Source organism: Pleurodeles waltl, chromosome 2_1 (genome assembly GCF_031143425.1).
Source record: "Pleurodeles waltl isolate 20211129_DDA chromosome 2_1, aPleWal1.hap1.20221129, whole genome shotgun sequence".
Taxonomy (NCBI): Eukaryota; Metazoa; Chordata; class Amphibia; order Caudata; family Salamandridae; genus Pleurodeles; species Pleurodeles waltl.
In genome coordinates this window covers 183679672-183694041 of record NC_090438.1, presented here as the reverse complement: position 1 = coordinate 183694041, position 14370 = coordinate 183679672, and the positions used below count along the sequence as shown (strand labels likewise).

At 44.8% G+C, this 14370-nt stretch overlaps 1 protein-coding gene across 1 annotated transcript in view; it reads left to right on the top strand.

The window, feature by feature from the left end:
• Positions 1-14370, top strand: part of LOC138262410 (uncharacterized) — a 232154-nt gene that overhangs the window by 127885 nt on the left and 89899 nt on the right. Inside the window, exon 10 of the mRNA XM_069212312.1 lies at positions 2678-2779. Coding sequence (XP_069068413.1) covers positions 2678-2779 — 102 coding nt within the window. The remainder of the gene's footprint in view (positions 1-2677; positions 2780-14370) is intronic.

Genomic DNA, 14370 nt, shown 5'->3' with positions numbered 1-14370 from the left:
ACAATTAACCGGGCTGTAAAGAGAGTCATTCACTTTAATTTTTGAAAAACAGTAGTAGCTCTGACATGGTGAATATTTTATACAAATGTAAGGATTCAGTCTTTTGACTGCAAGAGTCATAGCCAAGGCCACTGGAATTATTCTCAAGGCCACTTGAACTATGCCATTCTGAGGCTGTGTTTTTCACATAATTATGGATCTGCCACTTTTAACACAATCCATCATCTGTTGCATAATCCGCAGATGTTAACAAAATTGTGCAGCAGAGGAAAATCAAATTATGTAGCAGGGCTGACTAAATGTGTCAAGAAAAGGCAATTTATGTGGCCTAATGTGGCACAGTTTGTAATAATATGGCCTCACTTCTTTGTCATATTTACGTTACCACTGTCTAGACAAAGCTTTCACCTCATTAGTGTCAGTTTAACACCTAACTACAGCAATGAGCAGTTGAAATCAGCCCGGCTCGCGGGTCGCCGAGGGGGCGTGCGGCGTGCGCGAGGGGGGATGGAGGGGACGACAACACAGAACATTAAAAAAAAGATTTAAAAACCACTTACCTCCGCTCTCGCGACGCTCCGTTCCTCTGCTCTTCCGTCTCCTCCAGCACAGGCTCCCAGCCTGCCCTGCGACCAATCCTGATGCTGCTCTGAGCAGCGTCAGGATTGGCTGGAAGCACCCCGCCAGGGGGCTGGAGAGACCCTTCTGCGTACGTGTGTTTGGCTGGTCTGAGACGACTGGCCAAACATGCATGCGCAGTGAGGGGGGAGTGCTGAACACTCCCCCTCATTGCTCGTCACCGCCGTGGCCCTGCCCGTTTTCTCCAAATACTATAATAAATATAGTTTATTATAGTTTTTGGGGAAAAGGTTTGCCGCTGCTGGCGGAGGGGCAACGCTCCTTCACTCTAATGGAGGAGACGCCCCTGATTGCGTGTAGCCAGTGAACCTTATGAAGGGCATTCCCCGTCATGGAAGACCATGCTAGTGTATTTTTTAGTAACATTTGAGCCACTGGAGCTAGAAACACATTATTTTGTAAAATCTGCAAACTATGCAGCAAATGTTACTCGATGTGGGTAAGTGCTGCAAATTCATACCAATATGGAAAACAACACGGCTGCAGAATGACATAATTCCAGTGGCCCTAGACATGGCACATCAAATTGGTACACTGATTCTCATCGCTATAAAAATCACATCATGCCTAGACAAAGCATCCTTTGAGCCCTCACAATAAATTTAACAGAGGTTATAGTGTACCAAAGGACAGTGTTGAGGGCCACTGCGGATTTCATCTGCTCTTCCTTAAAATTATGAACCACATTTCATTCTCAAAATTTGACCAACCCGCCTGGAGAAATGCTGACATCATTGATACCGTGCTAGGGTGACTGTGGGGGGGGGTCTTGTAAGTAACAATGGGAGCATGAGACCACTACTTTCCTCATCTTGTGTTCCTATTATGTTATTAATTCTTTAGAAAAATAAGCTAATGTTATACTGCCAATAGATTAGTACCAGCACAAGATAGCAACAATCCATTTCGGGCTCAGCCTGATTTTGGGCCTGATTGCGACCTTGGCGGATGGGATACTCTGTCATAAACGTGACGGATATCCCATCCGCCATATTACACGTTCCATTATATCCTATGGAACTTTTAAAACAGCGGGCGAGATGTCCGTCACGTTTGTGAGGTAGTGTCCCATACTCCAAGGTCCTAATCAGGCCCTTTGTCTGATACATTCTGTATTTACTGGGGTAAAAGGGTGCAAAGGTGGAGGTCCGCTTCCGGAGTCCACCATTAGCAGTGCAGTTCATAGCAGTGTTATTCAGTGTCCTAAACAGTGCTTAAGTTCTGTAGGTGGTGCTCACCGGCATATATTTTTCAGGACGAGGACTATATTTTTCATCACTAGACTTCAATCCGGAGTAAGAGAGAGAAATTCAGCCAAGGCAGAATGAAAAAGGAGGTGGAAAAAGGAAAACTGTGACAACGGGAGACACCATGGGTAGAAGAGGAACCTCCAAGTGTGAGATGAAGGAACAGGACGTGTACAGTGGTGGAAGAAAAAGGCATGACGAGGAATCGAGAATAGGTAGACTTGGTATTTGGCACTCAACAGCACCTACAGCAGGCTGTCAAGAAAACGTTGAGTCCCTGCACTTATTTATTACAAATTAAGCAATTGTTATAGAGATCAATTTTACACAAACTTTCATAGAGACCATCCACAAGTATGTGGCACCACCATGACGTCATTGAAACAGGCACCGCAAACAAGGCAGCAAGTTATTGATGACAGTCATTACTTTATACATAATAATGGGCTACACGTGCAGCCCCGAAGATGTGCTCTGTAATAGATGAGCATGTTTAGTTAGGGGCTGGATCGTCATGGTTGCCAGGAGATGGAGCTAACGAAGAGAAGGCCTCAGCTGGACACACATGTGCTAAGGAAAGATTGAGGGGCCCAGGGCGGCATTTAGTGGGTGAGAGAGAGCCAGGGAGGAGGTAAGGTGAAGGCCACAGCTTGCTGAGCCAGTGTGGTGAGGTCAGATGACCTGACTCAGTGCAAGAGATGGTAGCTTCAAGAATAGGAATATTTGCTGGTGCATAGAACTTATTTTCTTATACGAAATTTCTGAAATAGTTGTATGTGTTTCTTCTATAGGACTTCCCTGAACTTAATCAATTCAACATTGGCTCTCTTTTAAATGAATCGCCTACGATGGAAAATAATATTGCTAAAGACACACTAAACAACTTTCTCCAGGTAAGCGAAAATTCAACATCATATGAACATTACAAAGATTCACATGGTTTATTTTTAAAACTTCAGACCAGGGATACTGTGACATTTGAAGAGAATTTCTGACTTGTTTGGAATTCACAAAAATTCCATGAGCAATCTCTGGAAACTGCAACAGTAGCAGATTTCCAGCAGTGGCCATAAGTATGAACAATTATGTATTCGTAAATGTATCAGTTTCAGATTTTTAAATTCATAAGCAGGTATATTGCCGTTTGTTAACTTGTTTCTTTTTTTTTTTCTCAATGGTGAGAAAACGCCACACGAAAAACATTAAAATTAACGTTAACAGCAAATTTATTGCACTACTATAACTTCAACAGAGTAAGTTCAAAGTCGACTTTCATGTGCACTCAGTGTGAGCTCCGTTTGTATTTAAGATGATTGTGCAAATGCTAAACATGAATTGGTTAAAAAAAGTTTGCAGAGGAAATTTTGAGTGAAGATAACATCAACATTTTCATTTATTCTAGAAGACATTTTGATAGTTCTTACTTACTGAACTAGGAACTTACTAAACTTACTTTGTTAAAAAAATAACTGATGTTTAGCCTGACTTTATGCCAGTGAAAAATGGCTACGTTCAAACGGTTGCAGCCTAACAGATGTTAGTCCTGTAATTTGTCATTTGGGCCCTCATTATGACCCTAGCAGTCTGAAGACTGCCAGGGTCACAGTGGCGGTCCGACCTCCGCCGATGCAGCGGTCCCACTGCCACATTATGACATTGGTGAAAGCGCCATGGTCCGACCGCCGGCACCGCCACGTTGCTGCCATCCGACGGCGTGCCTGGGCTGGCAATCTTGATCCACCAGTGCAGCACTGCCCAGGGATTACGACTCCCGTGTCCGTCAGCTTTTGCATGGCGCTTCCACTGGCATGCAAAGGCTGGCGGAGGCGGGGCGCTGGGGGCTCCATGGCCTTGGAATGCACTTGGAGTGGGCAGTGCAGGGTCCCCCATGGCCAGCCCTGTTGCGCTTTTTACTGCTGCGCCTGGTGCACCGCAACATCTCCGCCAGCTCGGTTACAAGCTGGCGTCAGTGTTGTGGGTAGTGTCCCGCTGGCCCAGCGGGAAACTCATAATGGGGCCAGCGGGTGAAAAACCGAACTGGTGGTTTTCCGTCCTCGAAATGAGGGCCTTAGTATTGAAGTTTGTACCATTTGGTTCTGCCGCAGGGTTTCAGCACATTGACTATAGGTTTTGACACAATTGTGCTGGATCAGAATCAGAAAGTTCAGTAATCTTCTTTTTTAGCTGTTTTGCAAGATTTAAAAAAAAATGGTTTTATCATGTTTTGCAGGAATGTTGTTATCCAGAGATTTTGCAGTAGCTATGAAACAGGCATTGGTTTACCAACTCCCATACTCATGTGGCGGTTAAAGTGCGCAATGCTGGAAGAGAAAACATACATGGACAAATACATACATACACAAAGGGTGACAAAGCTAGCAGGCCATTGGTGAGTCTGATAAATCCGTGACATATGGATTCTACAATAACGGTCACCAATGATAGGTTGGATCCCATACTGCATTTGCAGGAAATGAACAATGAATGATAATTGTAGGACGCTGGCTCAATATATACTATATCAAAATGAGATATAGTGTGCACAGAGTCCAGGGGTTCCCCAGAGGCTTAACAGAGGCTAAAGTAGTTAATACTAATGTTCTCTTTTGTGATAGTGTGGTTAGGCTTATCAGAGGCATTTGTTGTGCATACACAGACAATCGAAGAAGCACACACTCAATGACTGAACTCCAGACCAATGGTTTTTATATAACAAAATATATTTTCTTAATTTATTTCTAGAACCACAAGGTTCAAGTTGAAGGTAAGTACTTCAGTAGATTCGAATTTCACACATATATCAATAGTACTTTGTTTGAAATTGATAAGCTATACAGTTTTTGAAATATTGGCAATTATCTGTTTTAAAAGTTGACCGTGCAATATTCAAAAACCTGGGGAGGAAGAAAAGTTACTATGATTTACAGGTAAGTACTCAACGTATAGTTCCAGTCTCCGGGGATAAGGAAGTCCACAGGATGGGGTTCAAGTTAACCCCAAACACCCACCACCAGCAACATGGGGCCCACTGGGTGCAGAGGTCAAAGTGCAGGCAAAATTAACATGGGCTCCTATGGAGACTGGGGGCACTCTGAATCAGGCCTTGCCTGCAGGTAAGTACCCGTGACTTTGGAGGGCAGACCTGTGGTGTTTAGAGGACCACTGGGGGGCCACCCATACGCACCAAACATACACCCTCAGCGGCACTGGGCGGCCGGGTGCAGGGTGCAAACAAGGCGTCAGGTTTCCAATGATTCTCTAGGAGGGGACCCCGGGGGGTCACTCAGATGCTGCACGCAAAGTCCAGGGGGTTGACTGGGACAAACCACAGGATGAATAGGGAGGTAGGCTGCCTGCTGACCGTAGCTGCACTGGAGATCGGGTTCTCTAAGGCCTGGGGGCTGCAGGTGCAGTGTGTATTTAGGCATCAGATATCTTCGTCCGACGCTTTCGTGGTCAGGGAGGTCCTCAGGATTCCCTCTGCAGGCATCGTCGTGGAGTGGTGGAGAGGACAACCCTGGGTGGACACTTATTCAGAATCACCTGGGTGTCCTCTCTAGTTGGTTGGACCACTTGGACACGGGCCGTGGGCGTCTGGTGCAGAGTGGTCAGGACTCACGGATTCAGAGTGAGGTTGGAGTCCTTGGTTGTTGTTTCTTCTTGGACAGGGCCGCTGACCATGGGAGTTCTTGGTCCTTTTGGGTGCAGGGCAGTCCTCTGGAGCTTGGCAGAGGTCGCTGGACCCTATGGAAGCGTCACTGTTCTCGTGCAGGTTCTTTGAAGCAGGGGACAGGCCGGTAGGGCTGGGGCCAAGTCAGCTGCCATCTTCCTTCTTCTCTACCGGGGGGGTCGGCTTAGCAGTCCTTCTTCTTTCTTGTCCGGTCACCAGGAATCTGGTGAGTTGGGTTTAGGGAGGCCCTTAAATCCTATATTTAGGGGCGTTTCAGGGGTCAGAGGGCAGTAGCCAATGGCTACTGTCCCTGAGGGTGGCTGCACCCTTCTTGTGTCCACTCCCTTTGGGGAGGGGGGACACAAACCTAACCCTATTGGTCCCTGTCCTCCAAGCCAAGATTGAGGATTCTGCAGGGAGGGAGTCACCCCAGCTCTGGACACCTTAAGGGTGGTCCTAGCTGGGGTGGTCACTCATCCCTGTTTTCCCGCCAGACTTGCTTCCAAAAGTGGGACTTTGTTCGGGGTGGGCAAATCCACTAGCTGGAGTGCCCTGGGGCACTGTAACCCGAGGCTTGAGCCTTTGAGGCTCACCACCAGGTGTTACAGTTCCTGCAGGAGGTAGGTTTGAAGCTCCTCCACCCAGGTCAGGCTTTGTTTCTGGCCACAGAGAGCACAAAGGCTCTCACCCCATGTGGTCAGAAACTTGTCTGATAGTGGCAAAGACCGGTCAGTCCTGCACTAGCAGTTTGGCTAACATATCCCATATATATCTCTAAGATGCCCTCTGGGTGCATTTTTCAATAAATCCCATACTGGCATCAGTGTGGGTTTATTGTACTGAGAAGCTTGATATCAAATTTCCCATTATTCATGAAGCCTTTATGGAGCTGTGGAGTTCGTAATGACAGACTCCCAGACCATATTCTCAATATGGCTACACTGCACTTAGAATGTCTAAGAATGGACTTAGACACGGTAGGGGTATATTGCTCATGCAGCTATGTCCTCACCTGTGGTATAGTACACCCTGCCTTAGGGCTGTAAGGCCTGCTAAAGGGGTGTCTAACCTATGCAACAGGCAGTTGTTTGTAGGCATTGCACGCTGAAGGGGTGCCATGTCGACTTTACCTTTTTCTCCCTACCAGCACACACAAGCTGCAAAGGCAGTGTGCATCTTCTTGGTGAGGGGTCCCCCAGGGTGGCATAATACATGCTGCAGCCCTTGGGGACCTTCCCTGGCCTCAGGGCCCTTGGTACCATGGGTATCTTTTACAAGGGACTTAACTGTGTGCCATAGGTGTGCCAATTGTGAACACAAAGGTACAGATTTGGGGGAAAGAACACTGGTGCTGGGGCCTGGTTAGCAGGTTCCCACCACACTTTCAATCAAAGTTGGCATCAATATCAGGAAAAAAGGGGGGGGGTAACCATGCCAACAGTGGCACTTTCTTACAATAAGTGAACAGTGAACAAGAGCATTACGATGTCACTATCTAAACCAGGGAAACATACAGACACCTACTTGTCTATTTTAAATAATGCTTATAAGATTCTCAGTACATTATTAGTGAAGAATTTACTCCCAGGTCCACCGGCATTAATACACATACAGCGAAACGAGTTAATACCTGGGCGTTGCACATCCTTGAACATCAGGAGATTATTTGGTATACTTGGGCTGCTCCACACCATTGGCTACACTCTGCTTGATTTAGAAAAGGCCTTTGATATCTAATATTCGAATTATATGAACAAGGACTTCAGGATTGGGAGACAAATTATACAGTGGCTTATATTACTTTATGCTAGACCAACAACTAAGATCAGAACAGGTTTTAACTTAATCCGCATTATTCCAAGTTTGCACAGGACTTGAAGGGGTTGTCCACTGTTGCCCTGCTCCTTGACCTACCTATTGAATCACTAGCATGGAGGAGGAAGGCAGAGCGTGGAATATCGAAATAGGCAGGGCCATCTACACAATTTAAGTTTACACTGACATGTTGTATCAGGAAGACTTTGATGCAGGCCAGACATTGATAGCACAGACCTTGTGTACATTCTGTGAAATATTAGGTTGGCATTCAATTGGAGTAAGTTCTAGGAGGGAAAACGGTTGAATTTCCAGATATGGGAGGAAAAAAAGGGCTACATTGTGGTAAGTTCTTAATGCATGGGACAATACTAAAAGCTATTAAGGGACATTGGTAACACAGCCAAGCTGAGCTTCAAATTCATGTGATGATACAAATCTTCCACAAGTGGGGTGATGGAAAGACATTACTAAGCTCTATTGGAGCATGCAGAAGAATCCTCAGATTCACTTAAGGATAAGTGGGAAACCAAGATCAAAAGGGTATTCAGTGTTAAGGAGAGACAAACGGCTCTAAATCAGTGGTTCCCAACCTTTTGACTTCTGTGGACCCCCACTTTATCATTACTGGAACTCGGGGACCCACACTAACTCATTACTGGGATCTGGGGACCCCCGCCTGAGTCATTACTGAAAGCTGCGGACCTAATCTGTTAATATTTTTTAATTTTATAAGCATTCGCGGACCCGCTGAGAAGGCTTTGCGGACCCCCAGGGATCTCAGGACCACAGGTCGGGAACCACTACTCTAAACTATCCACCCAGAGTTTAAATGTAGCTTAAATATCCACAATATAACGTGTTACATAGGGCGTATGCCCAAGTTGTCATGACCCAAAGTGGGGTTTAGACATATGATGTGGTATTGCCCAGAGATAGTGAATTTCTGGCAGGGAGTAACAGGGGTGCTTGGCAAGATGACAGGAAGCATAGATCTCCTCGACATTGGAAGGTATGCATTGGGTCTACTTACACGCCCTAAAAGGTACAAAGCAGTGATGAAATTCAGTAACTTGGCTTTGCTACTGGAAACAAAGAGCCATTGCTCCGTCATGGAAAGGCCCTCGGTCTCCCCAAGGGACCAGGTGGAAAATCACTGTGATTCATTGCCCAGAAAAAGACAACAATGTAGTGCACTTTTGAGTGACTTACAATAGCTCAGCAGTGGGTGAACATGGTCCTGTCCCTTTCAAACAGCAACACAGACGACAGCAAGACATCCTGAGATCCTGCCTCCTTTTCAACAGAAGTTTGTGAAGTACATAATGTTCACCCTCTTCTGTTCTTGGTTATTAGTTACTATTGGCTCAGTTTAGCCATTTTGAATCACATTGGAATGATGCACCACTTGATCTTCGTCAGTGATGTAACTCATTGTTAAATGTGACTCTAATAATTTGTTTGTGAAAAAACAAGCATTGCAAAGCTAATTGGCCTCTGTTCTAAATTGTTGAGCAATTGGAATTGCCAATGCTTTTTGTCATTCACATGCAAACACACACCTCATGAAGCATGCAAGCTTACGATCAGTAATTAAAAAGAATTAACTTGAGCAGTGGCATTAGTAGTATGATGGGGCCTGGGGCAGAGAATACTGTGGAACAGTGGAAGGAGGCAGTCAAAAGAGAATGGGCGGGGGGAAAGAGTCCCCTCAGGTCTGCAATGGAAGGATACATTTCATCCGATCAGAACACCGTCATCAGAGCCACAGGACTGGACTATTCCAAGCCATCCAGTCTTAAACAAGAGACTGACCTAAAGCCCATTCCAAATATATGTACTGTGTCAGAAACTATAGGTCTGCCACAAGATGGGTATAGTTGTCTGTAGCCAAGACCTATGGCAACGCTGATAGGCCTAGATTTACCGTGCTAATCCATGACATCATTCGTGTTGCTTGTTTTTACATGTGGTAGCTCATTAAGGCCAGACCTGTTGTTTTTGGTAATTTTAATATGAAAACGTACAAGGAAGAGAAATGTATACAAGACAGATGGAGGAAACACCGAATAATTCACAGGGGAAAGCAATGGAAAATTAGCATAAAAGAAAAGTCAACAAGAAAGGCACAGCGAGGAATAACAATGGGGAAGACTAACAGGGAATCACCCACATACATTCTGACTAAAACATCTTAAAGGCATGCTGCAGTGAAAGAGGCAAAACAGAAATTATTGTTTTATATGTACAATACATATATAAGATAAATAATTTGATGTGTGATGATTTAATGTACTTTCGCAAAATAGTCCCTTGTACACTGCAATGCAAGGACTCTAAAGGAAGGGAAGTTATACACCCAAATGACAGGAGGCGAGAGGCAATCCCAACACAAGTCTTTAGAAAAACGAAAAGGACATTAGCTTTTTGTGTTGAAGATGAACTCTGCTTTGTACATACCAGAAAATCATATATAAATAAGCAGTAGTCGCAAACATTTATATAAAGAGAGTTAGTAGAACATATTATATTAATTGTACTTGAAATGTTGTTGCTGTTTAAGAGCCTAACAGTTTTTCTTCTTCATTTTGCCTGGGTTTCCCCAGTGGTGTTGTTATGCTGGCCAAGTATAGGTACTGAAGGCTACTCCTCCTTGTTAGATTGCTGGTAGCTTGAAATGTATTTATCGGCGCTTACAAAATAATGTTACATTTATTGTCCACTTATTGTAAAAAAAAAAAAAAAACTTTTAAGTACCAAAAAAGAAATGGTTAATTGGGCAGGGTGCTGGTGATGCTCAGCTTTAAGGCGGCAGGCAGTAGGACTAATGGCACTGCAAATGCACCATGCGTGCCCGTTTTAACACATAGGCCCCCATTACGAGTCTGGCAGTCACTAGACCTCCAGACTGACGGTGGCAGTCAGACCACCACCAATGCAGTGGTCCAAGCGCCATAATATGACCACGGCGGTCGTGCCCTGGTCGGGTTGCCAGAAGTAGCAGCGGGCCTAATCTGCCAGGGCAGCGCTGCTTGCGACCTCGTTCTCTGCCAGCGATTTCATGGTGATAGCACCGTCATGAAAACGTTGGTGGAGAATGGGTGCAGGGGATTCCAGGGGGGGGCCTGCACTGCCATGCACTTGGCATGGGCAGTGCAGGGATCCCCCTGGCCATCACCCTCGCAATGTTCACTGTCTGCTGCGGATACAATGCTATAGGGTGTTTCCCGCTAGTCCAGAGGGCGGAAACCCAGATTTCCACCTGCTTACCTAGCGGGAAACTCTTAATGGGCTCAGCGTGGAGGTAGCCAATATGGCAGCAACCTCCTTGTTGGCAGTTCAGCAGACGGCCTAAACCGCATGCCAAACTCATAATGATGCCCATAGTTTTCCACCTCTCAACTATAAACTATGCACTTGACAATTTTTACAGTTAGATCTATATTTGAAACCATTTAGTTCTAGTAAGCAGTGAAGCTCTATGCTGCGCAACAGTTAAAGTATTTTTCAGCCCTCTGTGGCATGACCTTGCCACGTAGATTACGCTGTTTGTATGCTCTCAGGCACACCAAGGCCATCAGTGGCTAATTCCTGGTCAGCCATGTTGCTCTTAATTGAACTTTTTTGTCCTCACTCTTGTCAATGCGAGTTGTGCACAACATCACTCCAGTATCTCTTTCTTCTGCCTATGTGATGAAGGTGGAGTTTATCCCTTTATAAACAGTGTTTCCTTATCAACAATGATCCCCAGGCACTGGGACCTCTGTGCAAAAATCTAAATGGGCAACCACTTTGAAGTATCAACAGCCTCTCCCATCGGAGAAGTCCTGTGATCACACGCTGCTCTGAAATCATCAATGGCAGCTTTGTTTTCATGAGATAGACTGGTGCTCTGAGTGAACACCTACACCCTCCCTCCAGTGGTAGGTGCTGTTGGACACGTAGTTCTCTGCCCTCCTCCCATAATCCTAACTTTATACTTTGCATGCCGCCAAGTTTTGAGCCTGCCCCTATTTTACTACATGGGCCCTTATTCTAAGGGGCACATATCCTTCCTTGTCCTCTAGTGTTGATGTTTTGAGAACTTCACTAAAGGTTTATGTTAAAGGACCACAGAGTCTGAAGGCTTTTACCTATGCTGTGTATAGAAAAATGTGTTGATACAGGCTACTTTTTTTTTAAATTACATTTAGTTCGTTTTTGTTACAATCAAAACTGTTTATTGCTCTTTTGGAGTGGTTCCCACTTCTCTCCAGCGATCATTGTCTGTTCCTACTTAGCATCACTTAATTTTTGCATTCCTATAAAACCCATTTAAACTTTTTATCTAAGGGCCAGATGTACAAACATCTGGCTGCAGAATGATCAGCACAATTTGGAACCAGTATTTTTCGACCATTAAAGATTGTTAAAAAAACAACATATGTATTAATATAGCAGTTCGTGGGTGCATCCAGAACTACCCCATTGGTATTAATAAGGTAAGTCACAAATTCTGACTGACTAGTCCTCCACAGGGATGATGGCCTGCTGTGGCCAGCAGACTACGGCTGTGATTCCTTTTAAATAAGTTGTGTGTTGTAGAGTAGACTGACTTGTCTTTGAATGGAGTGTCATGCTGTACAAAGAAGTGGAGTGGTATTTTGTATAGTGGAGTTTCATGTCTATAATGGAGTGGAGCGGCTGTGTTGTGTCACAGAGTCTATTTTAAAGTGACCAAGTGCGAAAATGACTCAATTAATGTACCTGAAATCTTGCAGGAATGTAGAATATTGTGTTGAGAGTAACGCAAGGCAGCGACTTGCAGTGCCTTGCGTTTCTCCAGATTTACTAAGCAACACAGGGTGGTGCATGGAGGGCTTGTGTTGCTTGGTGAATCTGGCTTAAATGTTGCGTTGTCCTTGCAACACCATGCGTGACGCATGGGGAATGCAATACAATGATAAGTCTGTCCCTTAGTGATGCATTGTGCCATAGAATACTGTGGTAACTTCACAATACATGCCGATGACAAGGCAGTATATGATTGGCTAATGTCTGCCTTTACAAAATTTAAAGGCAGCCATATTCTTTTTACTACTCATTAGCTGTGTTCAGGGCAGTGCTTAATTTGTGCTTGTGGATTCCGGTGCGGAGCACCAGCACTTATTTTTGAGGGCCGGCGCTTATATATCTGCCTCAAGCGTTTACTGCGAGCAAATGACACACACGGGAAAGACGGAGGACGAGAAAAACAAAAAAGAGCCACAATGGGAGAAAGCTGCAAGAGTGAGCTGAAGGGGCAGGTGGTGACTTTAAATGGATTGAAGAAGCTTCAGGATTACACTGCCTTAGTATTCTGTGCTTGCACATTTAGTTGCAGTAGCCGCATGTTTAAGAGAAGGGCTTTGAGCACAGCACCTTTTTATTCACACATTAAGCACTTGTTCTGGGTTAGGTCCTTAAATACACGTAAGTACGTTTTATTGATGTTTCTTAACTATTACCACTTTATTAAAGTGTTATTGGGTACGGAAATGTTGATATTTTTCTGTATTTGTTTTAAACAGTTTACAGAGTACTGTGCTAGTAACTTGCAAATACCATGTTTTTTAAAATGTTTATTTTTTAAAGAAAAAATGTTAAGCATGGTAATTTGTAAGCATTATAGCGGTACTGTGCAGACTATTTAAAAATAATTAAATATGTAAAAAAGTGTAAACACACTGTAGTACACTATGGGGCTGATTCTAACCTTGGCTGACGGCGGAGGCTCCGCCGTCAGAACACCGCTCCGCGGTCGAAAGACCGCGGCGGTGATTCTGAGATTTGCCCTGGGCTGGCGGGCGGCCGCCAAAAGGCCGCCCGCCAGCCCAGGGCAAATCAACCTTCCCACTAGGATGCCGGCTCAGAATTGAGCCGGCGGAGTGGGAAGGTGCGACGGGTGCAGTTGCACCCGTCGCGTATTTCAGTGTCTGCTGGGCAGACACTGAAATACTTTGTGGGGCCCCAGGGGCCCCACGGCACCCCTTACCGCCATCCTGTTCCTGGCGGGCGAACCGCCAGGAACAGGATGGCGGTAGGGGGTGTCAGAATCCCCCATGGCGGCGCAGCAAGCTGCGCCGCCATGGGGGATTCTAAGGGCAGCGGTAAACCGCCGGTTTGCCTCTTCTGACCGCGGCCGAACCGCCGCGGTCAGAATGCCCTGCGGGGCACCGCCGGCCTGTCGGCGGTGCTCCCGCCGACCCTGGCCCCGGCGGTCTTAGACCGCCGGGGTCAGAATGACCCCCTATATTTGTTAAATATAGTGTGTTACAGTGTTTATCATTTTTTTGTACATATTTCTGTTTTCTAAATTTGTTTTCATTCTCACGTACTTTCTAGGTAGGACCCCGGTAATCTGTAATTTTGTTTTTTAAATATGTATACACATATAAATATTTTCTCCACCCACTATTACTTTGCTAAATTGGTAATGGGTAGGAAAAACATATAAAATCTACTACTTACCTAGCTCTGAGCCCCTAACCCAGAACACAGCCGAAATGTGATTAAAACAACAAGGCTGCCTTTAACTTTTGTAAAGGCAATCATTAGCCAATCACGTAATGACTTGTCATTGCCATGTACCTGGGTAATTTCACAAAAAGTTTGCAGAACTATTGCGGCCATGGATATCACTAAGTTTAAATGTCTTATAACATTAAATATACTTACTTGTCTTATTATACAGGGAGTGCAGAATTATTAGGCAAGTTGTATTTTTGAGGATTCATTTTATTATTGAACAACAACCATGTTCTCAATGAACCCAAAAAACTCATTAATATCAAAGCTGAATATTTTTGGAAGTAGTTTTTAGTTTGTTTTTAGTTTTAGCTATGTTAGGGGGATATCTGTGTGTGCAGGTGACTATTACTGTGCATAATTATTAGGCAACTTAACAAAAAAAAATATATACCCATTTCAATTATTTATTATTACCAGTGAAACCAATATAACATCTCAACATTCACAAAT